General features: G+C 46.8%; 1 protein-coding gene across 1 annotated transcript in view; it reads left to right on the plus strand.

Annotated features, from left to right (window-relative positions):
* Positions 1 to 15499, plus strand: part of GREB1L (growth regulation by estrogen in breast cancer 1 like) — a 127647-nt gene that overhangs the window by 95387 nt on the left and 16761 nt on the right. The window contains exons 20-28 of the mRNA XM_006097390.3: positions 1324 to 1663; positions 6071 to 6186; positions 6841 to 7085; positions 9599 to 10179; positions 10381 to 10483; positions 13075 to 13230; positions 13542 to 13681; positions 14527 to 14688; positions 14817 to 15021. Of these exons, the coding sequence (XP_006097452.1) occupies positions 1324 to 1663; positions 6071 to 6186; positions 6841 to 7085; positions 9599 to 10179; positions 10381 to 10483; positions 13075 to 13230; positions 13542 to 13681; positions 14527 to 14688; positions 14817 to 15021 (2048 nt within the window). The remainder of the gene's footprint in view (positions 1 to 1323; positions 1664 to 6070; positions 6187 to 6840; positions 7086 to 9598; positions 10180 to 10380; positions 10484 to 13074; positions 13231 to 13541; positions 13682 to 14526; positions 14689 to 14816; positions 15022 to 15499) is intronic.

A 15499-nucleotide genomic window follows, 5' to 3' on the forward strand; every position in this document is an offset into this window, starting at 1 on the left:
GCAACATTAACAGATTGGAAAAACTATTCACTTCTATGTTCATGCTTCTTTCAGAATGTGAAATGCTTGCATGTCAAAGTTACCATTTGTTCTAACTTTGGCTTTCCTACATGGCCCAGCAGAAAACATGAAGCTTCAAACATGGATCATCTGTGCTTACTTCTTCCACCCAGTTGCCCCAGGCTAAAAATTGCTATAATGTATTGACTACTTGAAGGGATTGGCCCAGGATTGATTAAACTGAAGGATTTCCTCTCTTTTCCCCAAACTACTAAATCCTTGCAATATAAGAAGATATTTTCAGAGACCTGAGTGGAATCTAGTCCCAGCTGTGTCTCTGACCAGTTGGATGATCTTGGGCAAGTAGCTGAATTTCTCTTGGCCCCTTAACTCCTCCTTCTGTGAGAAGGTGGAATGGTCACAGCCCAGGGCATCTATGATCCTTTCCAACTCTAAAGTACTTCAAAACACACAATTCATTTGATCATCCTAGTTGGTATTTGACCTTGGACTTGTCTGTGGAAGGCCAGTGAACCACTTGTTTTACTTTAAATAGAATTATAAAGTGGGACAAAGGTGAAATCCTTCATTGGCCTCCCAGCTGCTAGCCAGCTACATGTGCCACCAGCGGGCACCCAGAAAGAAAGTTCACAGGCTCACCCTCATTTTGCCAGCGCCTACTTTCTTGACCAGCATCTCTTCATGCCTGAAAGTGGGTCCTCTTTGCCCATTTATATTCATTTTATCAGCAGACCCGGCTTTCTGAGGTCTAGCACATAAATGAGAGATTTATTTTCTGCCTGCTCAGAACTTGTAAAAACTGCCAATTTTAGTAAAGTGATCTTTTTACCAGGCAGTCTAGGCAGGAGGTGGGGTGAGGTGTTGATGATGTAATTAAAGGGCAATTGAGTGAAGCCAGGAAACTGCTCCTTCCCAGGTTCCCTGCTCCTTCCCAGGTTCCCTTGACTGAGCCGGCTTAAGTGATAGGAGGCTGCACCACTAGGGGGTGCTGTTTCTCCAGTCAGCTCCAAGTGTTCTCCAGCACCACGGCACATTTTATGAATATACTGCTATCCGTGGGGCTAGCCTCGAATTAGTGATAATAATTACTCTTTTTATGTCTGATATGCTACAGACATGATATTTCATATCTCAGTTTCCTTTAATATAATCATAAGGTTCAGAAATAAGCTGACAACATTCTCAGTGCTGCCACTGATCACTAACCCCTTCCCACCACGGTTGGTCTGGGTTCCAACCACATGGACCTTACTGTCCCAGTAAGTCCTGGGCCAAGTACTAGCTCCCTGTGTTCTGTTGAAGGTACCCCAGGCTGCACAGCATGGTCGTCCGCTGCTACCTACTCATCCAGCAGTACTCAGAAGCTCTGATGGCTCTCACCACCATGGCGTCCCTCCGAGACCACAGCACACCAGAAACACTCAGCATTATGGATGACCTCATCAGCTCCCCAGGAAAAACAAAGAGTGGGAGGGGACACATGCTCATTATCCGGGTGCCCTCCGTGCAGCTGGCGATGTTGGCCAAGGAGCGGCTGCAGGAAGTGCGCGACAAGCTGGGCCTGCAGTACCGCTTTGAGATCATCCTTGGGAACCCTGCCTCTGAAGTCAGCGTTGCAACTCACTTTGTGGCACGATTAAAGGTTAGCACTGGGCAGACATTTCTCCTTCGAAATTCCGTTTGTTTCTGTTTTCTAGAAATCCCACATAGGTAGCCTGAGTTTCACAGGGTTTTGCACACCTGTCAATCTGATCTTCCTGACACTGTTAAGGCTAAACTAAAGGACATGTTCACTTTCCTAACTGGAACCAGTTTATTAAGTTTCTGTTAAGCTCCCCCACTTTTTAGCATGTGCATGCAGTTGGTCTTCCATGCTCTCCAACTGCAGGTGCAAAAATGAGATGACCCAATTTGACCCCATGTTTATTGACCTTGTCTGAGATGCATCTAGCCCACGGCCATCTGTTTTCTCAGAAATAAAAAGGTAAGTTGTTCTCTCCGGCCTCTGTGGGGTACACCTTTAAATAAGTATCATGGATTCACTAATTCTTTTCTGTCTGTCTAGCCTGTCAGCTCATGTCTAGAGTCGGTAAAGTATTGTTTTATCTTCAATACTCATGTAGAACTGTTCCCTGCCCTCTTGCATGTGGATTCTTCAACAGTTTGTCTTTTCTTCGAACTTGTTTTGACGCTCAGCCCCAAGGCTTGGATTGGAGGGAGACTCTCCGAGCATCCTGCACAGGGACTTGGTGCATGAGCGAGCCCACTCCCTCTGCACGGCCAGGGGATGCCTGCTTTTCCTAAGCACCTGCTGTTAGGCATGGGGAGTGTGGGAGAATTCCTAAATCAACTAACTCCCTACCTTGTGCCCTGCTCACGTTTTTCATAATCTGGAGTGTCCTAGCCATGTAAAAGCATTTAATAAAATACCTGCATACGTATCGGTATGGCACAGAGCTAGGTGCTGTATGTCTGACTTACACTGACATGGTGTCTGCACCCTGCACTAACTATGGAACTAAACTGAGTTTACACAAATCTGCTTTGGCACATCTCTTATGAAAAGAATCACGTTGTCTTGGGGGATTTGCATGGTCACCCTGGACTGCAGTTTCCTGTCTGCAAATGAGAGTTGGACTGTGGGATCTCTAAGGACTCTAATCTTGGGATCATTATTTAGTGTTCACGAAGCATTCTGCAGATATAAACTTTTTTATTATATTCTATCAGCCAACCTAATTGAATAAACCAAAATGCAAACACAATATCTTGTATTAGCTTGATAAATGACAGGAACAAATCTAAAAATAGATTTAGTGGAAATTGCAACATTTCTGTTTATATACAAATATAATGTTCACCAATTTAAATTATAGTTGTGGACCACATTCCAGCAGAATTCCTAGGGCGACTAACAAAGAAGAGTCCTGAAACTCATTGAGACATAGGTCTGAGACAATGTGAATAGTGCTGATGATGAAAATCGTGGAAAGGCAAATCATCAGCACTGCTCTGTGAGGTCCCCCACACCTGTTGCCAGGAGATGATTTTAAAGGATGTGAGGCTGCAAGGTCTTTGCTGGGTTTCCATTTGGCACTGACCAAGTGTAGCTATTATTAGAGTTTTAGGTCATTTGTTCAGACCCTTCAAAAGTGCCAATTACTAAGTCAGTATAAATCAGCAGGTCCTAGTAATTTGCCCCTCCGGGCCACAGTTTGAAAGCCACAATCAAGAACTGAGGCTCTGACCCTGGCTAACAGTATATCAGAATCACCGGCAGGGCTTTTAGCGGGTGATTGCTCTGTGCAGGTGCTGTTCTGAGAGCCGCCATGCACAAAAGGGGGGGGGAGGGGGGCGGTGGTCTCAAAGCCGTTCTCTCTCAATTTGTATGAGTAGCTGCCAGGCACCAACCACACAAAAGAGATTTTCATATTTTCAAAACCACTGGATCATGTTAATTCGTCCTGTTAAAACTATTTGTGTGGAAGTGAAAATATGAAATCCTGTTGAAATGGTCACATCCTAAGCAAGACTGTCGTTTGCCAGGTGGTCTCTGCTTCGCCCTTTGATTTCTACGTTACCAATCTCCTTTGCTGTTGTGGCGATGCCATGGCTGTGCTTTTTATCTCTGGCCTTGGGTAAAATCCAGTGCCTCCTCTTTCATTAGATGGTCTTGTTTTTGTGCTTCCTTCCAATTTTCCTTCATGGATTGTGGTTAACTTAGAAGTGATTACAAGCACTTTGGAAGGGTACGGGGTTTAGATCTCAATCAGTTCCTGCAGAAGCATTCTGCCTGTGAAGCGTTCATTAGGTTTCCTTGGCCTTGAACCCCATATTTTCCTTGAACTCAGTGCTCACCCAGTCTTCTGTGTTGTCTTAAATGCCTCTGCAGTGACATCAGCCTGGGCAGGGTCAGTCTACTAGTATCTAAGACCTGCAGCCACCATTCATCAGGAGTAGCAAGGTGACAGAAAGGCATTTTAAAGTGGTTTGGCTAGCTCTGACTAGTCAAGAGTAAAAGCAAGATTTGTTTAATCTTTTGAAAATCTTTTGTAGTAAAACATAACACCTGTTATCCCATCATTGTAACCTGATCTCATTATTCTTGGTGGAACCATGGTCTATGGATGGTTTCTGGGAGATAAAATATATTCAGGGAGAACCCCAGTGTCAGGGAAATCATGAGTCCAGTGGGATGGCTGTACGTAAAATGTTTCCTATCTGAAGAATTATTTGCTATAAATCAGGTAAAGTCATGGTTCCCTTTCACATGAAAATGTATGGAAAACTGGGTTTTTGTAGAGACCTTTCTTCTAATACTTGAAAAAAATTCTGATAGATTGATTTTTCTAGGACATGAAAAGTTTCTCAAACTTGTGAAGTTATGTAGATCCACTGATTTCCCCTTAGTATGCAAATATATGATAAAAGATTTGGCAACGAGGTTACAGTTCTTCCAGTTTTACAAAGCATATACATTTCATTTGAATAATTGTTAGTACATTTATTTCTAAAGACTGGTATTTCTAGACATCAACAAATTTTTTATCAGATTATTTCTTGCTTTTTAGGTTTCTTTTTATCCCATGTTGTGTTTAGCAAAGGAAGTACCCATCTATTTTAAAATAACATTTCATGCATTACTTAACACCTCACTTCTTAGTCCTTGTTCCCAACCATTATCAGAAGTGTCAGTTTATTTCTTAAAATAACTCGGGCTAGGAAGCTGATATAAAGCATAGTTAAATGCTACATACTTTATAAAAGGTAGAAACCACCTTGTCTTCGTAAAAGATGCTCTATTTTTTCTGCTTTAAATTAGAAGAATCTGTAAGATATTTTTTCCCCCAATATACAAAATAAATCTATTACCAGGTTGTAGGTACAAAATAATTAGCCATTTACATACAATAAACAGTATTTCAAGAAAAAAAAATTTTAAATGTAATATTACCCAAACTGTGCTAACATAGTATAATATCACAAAAGTTGTAGGAAATATTAAAAATGTAAGATCTTTTCACTTTTGAACATCTTTCAAGTTAGTGAGATTTTTTTCATTCATTGATATATTCATGTTTTCAAGATTTACATTCCATTTATTATAGATAAACATATGTGTGTACATGTACAAATGTGTTGATGTATATGAGAAGCTGATGCTTAATAGACTCTATGTAAGGTCATGAGCTAATTGCATTACTCTTCCAAGGAAGGGACAGGCTTTTTGTTGGCCCGGGTTTGGTTCTATTTTTAGCCTTCTTAAGAAAGACTTTTTGGAGCCGAAAGCCAAGTATTGCTTGTCAGTTATTTTCAAAGTCGATAAAGGGAGAAAGGGAAAATGACTATCAGAGGTGGCTCACTGCATGATTTTTCTTGGTGAAAACTTCTGTTTCATGGGGTTTTGTTGAGATTAATTTCTTAGTCATTCACAACTGAAACTGTCCTTTTCTTTTTAATATCTTTTTATTGGTTTCAGAGAGGAAGGGAGAGTGAGAGAGAGATAGAAACATCAATGATGAGAGAGAATCATTGATTGGCTGCCTCCTGCCTGCCCCACACTGGGAATCAAGCCCACAACCCGGGCATGTGCCCTTGACCAGGAATCAAACCGTGACCTCCTTTTTCATAGGTTGATGCTCAACCACTGAGCCACGCCAGCTGGGCTGAAACTCTCTTTTTCAATCAGCCCTAGAGTCTGTTTATTCTATAAAGAATGTATGTTTAAGAGCCTTGAGTCAGGTATTTTAACCAGGTTTTTTCTGTAAGGTTTGTGGGATATTTCACATCATTTCTTTAGCCTGTGTGGCTAATGCATGTTGTATACCAGGATCTCCTGTTTCATCCTATTGAGATAAAACTAAAGGCCACATTCTTCTAGCGTGTTCTGTGTGTGCTTTTTAGTAGCAATTAAAATTTTAGCGTACACATACTTGGAAGTCATTTGGAAGCACAGATGTGAATTAAAAAATCTGGACCTAGAAATTTTTAAAAAGGTGGAAATTTAAGTAAGGGGTTTTAATTTTATCGTGTGGGCCCCTTTCTACAGACCTGGAGAGGAAATGAACCTGAAGAATGGATCCCTCGGACATACCAAGACTTAGAAGGTCTGCCTTGTATTGTGATATTAACTGGCAAAGATCCTCTTGGAGAAACCTTTCCCAGGTACATTTTTTATGAGTTGCCCAGCTGAGCTGAAGGTTAAAACTTGGCTGGTGCTTAACCATCTCATTCATTTGGCAAGTGAAAATAGATTTTTTTTTCAGAGATATAAGAAATAAAGCTTTATTTGATTCCTTCTTTTGACTTCCCAGAGATCACCTAGCAATTTTGGGAATGGAAGATAGCCATAGTGAGAAATGTTTATTCATTAAAGCAGGGCAGCCAGAGAGGCAGAGAGGAAAGGCACCTACCCGAAATCAGCATTTCTTTGTGGATGAAGTCTCTTAATCTGCTGTCCCCAACCCCTTCAAGGACATAAGGCCTTCAGATTGGTGGCAAGAACAGTAATAATTGCAGTAACTGGATGCTTACTGTGTAATGTATGGCCTTAAATGCCTTATATGTGTCCTGACATTCATTTTTTACAAAAATCATATTAGCCAGGCGCTGTTAATCCGTTTTACAGTTGGATAAAATGAAGTGCCTAGGGTGACGTCATAACAGCTAGGAGGTGGCAGAGCTGAGGTTTAGATCAAGGTTTACCTGGCACTGAAACCCATGACTTTAGCTTCTGGGAGACATCCAGCTATCCAGACATACACCAATGCTGCACACAAAGCAGATGGTCTCACCAAAAACATCATTACTTTTGTGCAGGTCTTTGAAGTACTGTGACCTCCGCTTAATTGATTCAAGCTATTTAACTCGCACAGCCCTGGAGCAGGAGGTGGGTCTGGCATGCTGCTATGTCTCAAAAGAGGTCATCCGGGGGTCCACTGTTGCCCTGGACCTGAGCGGGAAGGAGCAGGAGAGAGCCACCGCGAGCGAGAATGACTCGGATGAGCTGCTGATCGATCTGGAGAGGCCCCAGAGCAACAGCAGTGCCATCACTGGAACCTCGGGTCAGTACTCTCTTTTCTCTTTCGAAGGATCAGGAAGGGGAGTGAGAAGGGAGGGAGCTGTGTGGAAGACAGAGGCATCTACTGACACCCCTCAAGGTTTTCAGAGTCTTCTGTGGCTCAGGCATCCCATCCCGACCTGTTTCCTGGGAGAGAAACTTAGAAAGCATGACTCTTAAACAGCCACGAAATACTTCTATGGGTAAACATTTAATGACAAACTTGGTAATAGGCTAAATAGAGTAAATTTTATCAACCTTAGTCTGCACATTTCCCCTGGTCTCTCCTACCCTAATAATCTCATGGATACTATGGATCAGGTATTTGCACAGAGGCCCTCTCTTCCTTCCAGACCCTGAAGCTGTAAGTTTGCATTAGTTGGCTTAGTACCTGGCACAAAGCGTTTGAATGAATGAACGGATGGATGGATGGATGGATGGATGGCTTTTCTAAGTACTTAATGGCAAGTGTTTGTATCCTGAAAGCTACTCTGAGGCCACTGGCTGACTGATGGTCCACCATGCAGCCTGCCAGCCCCTCTCTTGCAGCATTAGCATATGGCCTATATGGCAGTGCTCCACGTGCGTTTTCTTCTGATAAATTGTATTATAGCAAATATGACAGTATTTCCATTTGTTTCTGACTATGAAAGTAATAAAACTTAACATGGAAAACTTGGAGCATGTAACAAAACAGAGAGGAGAGGAGAAATGAAAAGCCCCTGCCAGAGGTAACCAGTCCTGTTCCTCTGTCCCCGCTCCCCTTCCTCCATCCGTCACTATGACAGGCACGCAAACACACACACCACTGCGTGTCCGAAAGCAGCACTGGTCTTTCTGTTCATCCTGTAGCTGTTAGCTCCCTGTGGGAACTGAAAAGGCTGCTATTGGTGGGGTTTTCTCTTTCAATGGTGACCATCAGCCTGAAGAGCTGGAGGACTGTCCTACTGGGTGGGCTCAGCTGCTCCCCAGGGACCAGGGCTGTACCTCCTGCCCCTCCACTAAAGGCTCCCCAGGTTTCTCTCTGAGACTAGTTCAGAATAAGGGCAAGGAGAGGAAAGGGTAACAGAGGGAGGACGGCTGTCCCATCTAGAAGCTTTGGGATGCCAGCATCAGTGGAGGAGACTTTGCCATCCTTCCTGTGGCTCTTTAATCAGATCCCCTCCTTGCCCCGACTGCCAGAACCGTCCCACAAGGCTCACATAGTCTTGCCCTTGCTCTGATGAACTCACACAAAGGTAATGGTTTGGCTTCTGCTATTTAGAATTTCCCTCCCTTTGAGGACAACCTGACATGCAGGCTGTGCTCACACCACTGAGCACACATCCCTCAGCCCTGGGCCGACTCCAAGAGTCCTCGGGAAGGCTCACTGCTCAAAGTGCGCAGACATGTGGACTCTGAAGGTCAGGGCCATGACAGAAAGGCATGCTCTCAAACAACATGGGAAGACAAGTCAGATGAGCAAGTGGAGTGACTTGGTTGCAATAACCTCCAGTTCCTGGTGTTCATCTAGAACAGTGGTTCTCAACCTTCTGGCCCTTTAAATACAGTTCCTCATGTTGTGACCCAACCATAAAATTATTTTCGTTGCTACTTCATAACTGTAATGTTGCTACTGTTATGAATCGTAATGTAAATATCTGATATGCAGGATGGTCTTAGGCAACCCCTGTGAAAGGGTCGTTCAACCGCCAAAGGGGTCGCGACCCACAGGTTGAGAACCGCTGATCTAGAATCTCCCAAGGTTGGGATTTGACCTACATGCCTGGGAAGCACGGATCTGAGCCCAGAGAGGGCCTCAGTCCTAAATGCAATGAGCTTTAGTTGTGTCCTCAATCCAAAGAGTAGCTGCCCTGTTAGAGGGAAAACACATTTGTGAATTGGCCAAATGTGCAGGGGCCTCTGGGTGAGAGCAGCACCTCATTACGAGTAGATTATGTTTCCATCTTCCTTCCCATGGAGGCGTCCCCACACTGGTTTGGGTGTCCATGGAAATGGTCACAGCTGGGGAGGTTGAGGTCCTCAGACCCCAGGAGGTGGCGGTGCCACTTGAGCAGAACTGGAATGTGGCGCCTGCAGTGGTCAGTGTTCTGGAGTGAATCAGATAGCACATCCAAATGAGGTAATTGAGGAACGTTCAATAATGGACTATTTACAAAGATGTGATACAGGTAACCCCAGGGTGCCCTGACCCCTGCTGGGCCTGAAGAAGCCAGAGGAGCAGGCGTGACAGAGCCGCAGCCCTCATGGAGAAAGGCTGCCCACCCTGGAGACCCTGCTGGGGCGAGCCAGGGGATAAACAACCAGTTTCCAGCCAGTGTCTCCCATTGGCCAATCCCACCCTGAGCCAGGGCAGGGGAGCGGAAGAAGTGTGTGGAGGGAGGGCAAGGGGAAGATTTCTAGCATAGTTTCTGGAGCTGGTGCCCAGAGCCTGGTTTCCTGGCCTTGCCCTTCTTCCCAGAGGTGCCAGGAGCCCTGGCATCAGTCACAGGGTGGGCTCTGTCCATCTGCTTTCAGGCTCCATCATGGAGAATGGGGTGAGCTCTTCCAGCACCGCGGACAAGTCCCAGAAGCAGCCCCTGACCCCCAGCTTCCAGAGCCCAGCCAACAGCACGGGGCCGGAGGAAGGGGTCTCTGCAGGCACAGCGGGAGCTGGGGAAACCCTGAAGCAGGAGTGTGATTCCCTGGGCCCCCAGATGGCGAGCAGCACCACCTCCAAGCCTTCATCGTCATCCTCCTCCTCCTCGGGTCCCCGGGCTCTCCCGTGGCCCGCTGGGCCTGTCCACGGTTGTAGGGGCTTGCACGCCACCCTGCCCCCAATAGTGATTCTGTCCAAAGCGGCCTACAGCCTCCTGGGCTCCCAGAGGGGAGGCAAGCTGCCGTCCTCCGCATCCCTGCTGCCCCACGCGGACGTGGCCTGGGTGAGCTCCCTGCGGCCGCTCCTGCACAAGGACATGGGCAGCGAGGAGCAGTCCCTCTACTACAGGCAGTGGACCTCGGCTCGGCAGCACCACGCCGACTACAGCAACCAGCCCGACCCCAACTCCGGCGCCCGGGCCTGCCACCCCCGACGGCTGCTGCTGACTGGGCCCCCCCAGGTAGGGCCGGGGCCAGACCCTGTCCTAAGCTGGGGTCCCCAAGAAGGAAAGAAGCCAGGGAAACTCGGGGGCAGAAGGAGAGGGGTGTGACCCAGAACAATGAGGACCTCATTCAGGGCTCTCAGAGCAGGAGACACGAAGAGCCCAGGTGTGAAACCTCTTTTCCTTCCCTCTCTCCCCGTTTAAAACTATTTCCACCAGGTGGGGAAGACAGGCTCCTATTTGCAGTTCCTTAGGATCCTCTTCCGCATGCTCATCAGGCTCCTGGAGGTGGATGTGTATGACGAGGGAGAGATCAACACAGGTGAGTTCTGAACCTGGGCGGGCAGGGGCGAGAGATGGGACGTTAGGAGCTTTCTTTGCCTCCTGGGATTTCTCCTGGGACCCACGGGCAGGGATCCTGTGAGAGCCAAGGCAACGGGCCGGCCAGTGGGTGTGAGTAAACGGTGGCTGTGCTCTAGCCCCTTGCGGTCAGCAGCGGAGTCTTCCCCTTCCTTGAGCCTCCCCGTCTCAGGATGCAGCCAGACGCTGGGCAAAAAGGCATTTTATGAAGCTCTGGTTGATTAATTGCTTAGGTGGTGAAATCATTTCGGTTTAAAATTCAGTTGTGGTGCTGAGCTTAATGGTCTGGGCATGTTTTATATTCTGGATCCTAGGGCTTTGCTGGTGAGTCAGTGTGTCTTCTGTGTTAACCGCAGGCTCTGAGGGAAGGTATATGGGTTAATTACTCTCATGAAATGAAAACTTCCGTGTGCAGCAGAGGCCTGAGCCATGAACAAACCCCTTCACGTTTGCAGTGACATGCAGGGGCTCATGCCTATCAGGGCTGTGGGGGCTGGTTTTCAGAAAGATCATCCCAGCTGTGCCCCCTTCCCAGCGCTCCCCCCGCTGGCACCTGTGGGACAGTCCCGCTCTGTAGCCCATCCCCAAACTGGTGTGAGCAGGGCTCGGCCAGCATTAGCTTGTGGCTAAGGATAGGGTGGACTTGAATCTGGCTTCACATCTCAGAATGAATGACTGTGCTGGAGGGAAATGGGTGGGGGACGGGGGATAAGAGGGGAGAGACACTGGAGGCAAGTAGAGGTAATGAGGTAGAAGTTCTCAAGTGAGAAGGAGGGAAAGGCCCTGGCGTCTTCCATCAGATTAGCCTTGGAGATCTCACCTCACTTGCTTTTCCTAAATAGTTGACCTGTTCTGTGACAAGCCCAAGGGACTAGTTTAGTCCAGAACAAGACTAGGTAAAATCAGCCATATTTAATCATTTTAAAATCACTTTGGCCCTATATCATTACCAGCTCATATGCATGATTCCAGACGCACACAGTCCCATGGTCACAGCCACATCTCCTTGTGTCCCCAGCTGAGCCGCACCAGGCCCACCTTAGAAGGGACCCAGAGCTCCCGGTTGGCTTCAGAACACCCTCCCCTCGGCCACCTGGAGGGGGCTGGGACCAAACCAACCTGGAGGAACCCTCCATCTGCCAACTTTCCCACAAGGCCCTTGGCACCACAGACAGCAATACCCTTAATTTTCTCCTCAGATCCCAAATCTGTGCAATGAACTGAGACAGTCTGCACAGCCCATGACCCCCGAGCCTGGCCTTTGTAGCAAGAAGTGCTGTTGGTTTGGCTTTATTCCTTCTCCCTCATTTCAGTGTGATGGATGTGACAGTGCTCAGAGAGGCACAGTGACCCCTTTTTTAAAAACTAGAATGAGCTTTAGCTTTTAAATAAAATGCAAACTTCAGCCCGAGGATAGAAAAATAAGCAGCATCATGTTAAAAAGATAAGAGCTGTACTTCTCATCTCTAGACTTTTTTAAATTAATTTTTTCTTTATTGATTAAGGTATTACATATGTGTCCTTATCCCCCCCATTGCTCCCCCATGCCTCCAGACTTTTTTTTAAGTTTCTTCCTTTCTCCTTTTGAAAGTTGTCAAGCTTTGATCTTACAAAAAAAATTTTTTTATATATTTTATTAATTTTTTACAGAGAGGAAGGGAGAGGGATAGAGAGTCAGAAACATCGATGAGAGAGAAACATCGATCAGCTGCCTCCTGCACACCCCCTACTGGGGATGTGCCCACAACCAAGGTACATGCCCTTGGCCGGAATTGAACCTGGGACACTTCAGTCCGCAGGCCAACGCTCTATCCACTGAGCCAAGCCGGTTAGGGCTGATCTTACAAATTTTATTAATAACAATAAATATCATCTGTTGCATACCCACCACGTGCCTACCAGTGTCTGACACTTTAAACACACCATCTGGAACTCTTACAACAATCAGGGAACTGTGAGTGTTAAGGTCGGCACCTGCAGGTGTGAGTAGTAAGGGGCAGCAGCTGAACTCAAACCCTGGGCTACTCAACCTTGACTGCATATGGGACCTGAGTAGAGCTTTAAGCCCCCACAGGTGCCTGGTGATAAAGGAGATGGGAGGGGGGCAGCCCAAACACCGGGATTTTTACAGCTTCCCCACGATCCTGACACGAAGCAGACATTGGGAACCTAGCTCAGCACATCCCTGAAGTCTCATACGCAGGCTGTCGGTCTCTGAAAATCCCACAACTAACACTCTAAGAACTTCGATCATCCAAAATTAAACAAGCTTTTAAAGCAATTTAATGAGCTCACGTGGGAGACGAGTTGATCTCATAGATATGGACCAAATGTGCAGAGGCTAATGTTGGGGGCCAGTCAGGGCAGGCGTCCCTCCCAGCATGGGTATGAAGGGACAGTTCTGGTTCCCTCCACCTTGGAATGGGAGCTCATTTTCCAGAAATGCCTTTGTCCACCCATTGGAGTTTATATTTCATGAAACTTTGTCCCTGACACTTGGGAGGGAGGCTGGGCCATCTGCCTGCTCTGCACACTTTCTTTCTCTTGTCCTAGATCACAGCGAAAGCAGCGGAGTGAGCCAGTCCGAGGGAGAGCCCTGGCCCGACATCGAGAGCTTCAGTAAAATGCCCTTTGACATCAGCGTGCATGATCCCAAGTTCAGTCTGATGAGCCTGGTATACACGGAGAAGCTAGCAGGGGTCAAACAAGGTCAGTGCAAGCAGAGCCAGGCTTATCTCCTCTGAAGGTCAAGGGGAACCTAAGTCAGGCAGGAGGCCCGAGGCAGTTTAATCTTTGAGAGCAGCTTATGTAAGTCTCCTCTCTGCATTTCTCTGCCCTTACACACACACACACACACACACACACACACACACACATACACCTTTTACCTTTCATACCTGCTTCTCAGAGTGTAAATTCTAGAATCCTTGGAAAAACCCTTTCAGGGAGCCGGGGACTTTCTCCCAGGCATAGGGGCTTCATGCATATCATGGGAAGGTTTTCTGCCCCTTTGTACACAGAAGCAATAAAGGAATCCAGAGCTGAAGAGCCCAGGAAACGAGAAACTGTGTCTATGATGCTGACCAAGTACGCGGCCTACAACACCTTCCACCACTGCGAGCAGTGCCACCAGTACATGGACTTCACCTCCGCCTCCCAGGTGCAGCCCTTCCCCGTTGCCTGCTACCTAGCGTGACTTCGTGTTTAAGGGGTGAAAACTAAGGTTCCCCTTTTCAGCCCTCCTCTAAGGATGCTCATTTATGAAATGGAGCCACTCTTTGTGAGCACGGTGCATGAAGCAATTAAAATTACTTTGGGCTTTTTAGGAATGTGGCTGGGGGTGGTAAGAGAGGGAAATAAACTAAATTTTAGTGTCTTAAGTCACTTCATCAAAACGGTCACATGTGTCAGAAAATAGCTGAGACACTGAAAAAAACGGATGCTGAAGAAACTGGATATTATGACATATTTAGTGAAACCCCCTTTGGGTTGTTGATGAAAATGGTGCTGTTATCTAACAAATCTATATGGCGGGCCCTTGAAGCAGTAAACAAGTTTGTTGATTTGCACCAAGCTAATCATATCCTTATTTCTAGCATGGGGTGGTTGTGACCACTAGGCATACAGAGGAGTCCGTGTTTACTCTTTTATTTAGAAAGAACTGAAAGGGAGGAACACGGAAGGTGAGCCGGTACCCCATAGTATCTGTTTTCTGCCAGAGCATCTTTAAGTACAAATGATGGGAAAAGTAGCAAGTGAGAGTCGTATCCAGGGCCTCTTTGGGGTTGCAAAGACAGTGCCAAGCCACCCACGGACAGGCTGTGTCGGGGCAAGATGCTTGACACTCATACCAGCGGCAGCTACCGAAGATGAAGGATTTGCCTTTCCAACCCTGTCCACGGCCAGGTCCTGTGGGAGGTACACGTTCTCAATAACAACCTTAGCACGTGGCCTTGAAGTCTGTCAACTGTGAGCTTACAGTCCTTTCCTTCTTTGCAAATGTAGATGTCTGACTCCACCCTCCACGCGTTCACGTTCTCTTCCTCCATGCTGGGAGAAGAGGTGCAGCTCTATTTCATCATTCCCAAATCCAAAGAGAGTCATTTTGTCTTCAGCAATCAGGGCAAACACCTGGAGAGCATGCGACTGCCCCTGGTTTCAGACAAGGTGGGTGATAGTATCTGGACACAAGGACTATCAGGTACTATATCAGGTTCTCGAAGCTTCTTAAATCTAAGGGTTTTAATTTCCCTTTTTGGCCTGTGGTTTTTGTTTTTGTTTTTTTCTTTCAACAGAATTTGAATGCGGTCAAGAGCCCTATTTTCACTCCTTCCAGTGGTCGCCATGAGCATGGACTCCTAAACCTTTTTCACGCCATGGAGGGCATCAGCCACCTGCATCTTCTAGTGGTCAAAGAATATGAGATGCCGCTGTACCGCAAGTACTGGCCCAACCACATCATGCTTGTGCTTCCCGGCACGTTCAATAACGCAGGCGTGGGTAAGGGCCCCCAGGGATAGGGAGCAGGGCTGAACGATAAGCTCCATTCCCTGGGTGTGAAACTTTCAACGGTTCCCCTGCCTCTGAAAAGTGTCCTGCCCTCCTGACCAAAGGACTTCTACTCCTCTTTAAATGTTTATTTTTCCTGTATCTGCAGTTTTGCAGAACTTTTCACTTCTGAGTACTATAGTAACTAAAGAAGTCACTGGTGTATTGAGCACCCTGGGGAGGGCTTGAAGTAGTAGAGGTTCCTGGGCGGGGCACACCAGCAGCAGGAATGTGACAGTGAGAGGGTAGTCTGGAGGCATCTGAAGAGGTGCCCAAAGGGGTCCCTAATCATTTTTAAGGTGCGTGGCAAGTTCTAGGGGGTTCTATACAACCAGGAACTGTGGCAGTCATCTTAACAGTGCCTGGAAGATGTCTTTCCTGCCTTTCCCCACAGGGTTTAAGAGCAATGGGCTGATTTCCTCCAAGGGGA

This window comes from Myotis lucifugus, unplaced genomic scaffold, assembly GCF_000147115.1.
Source record: "Myotis lucifugus unplaced genomic scaffold, Myoluc2.0 scaffold_200, whole genome shotgun sequence".
NCBI classification, from domain to species: domain Eukaryota; kingdom Metazoa; phylum Chordata; class Mammalia; order Chiroptera; family Vespertilionidae; genus Myotis; species Myotis lucifugus.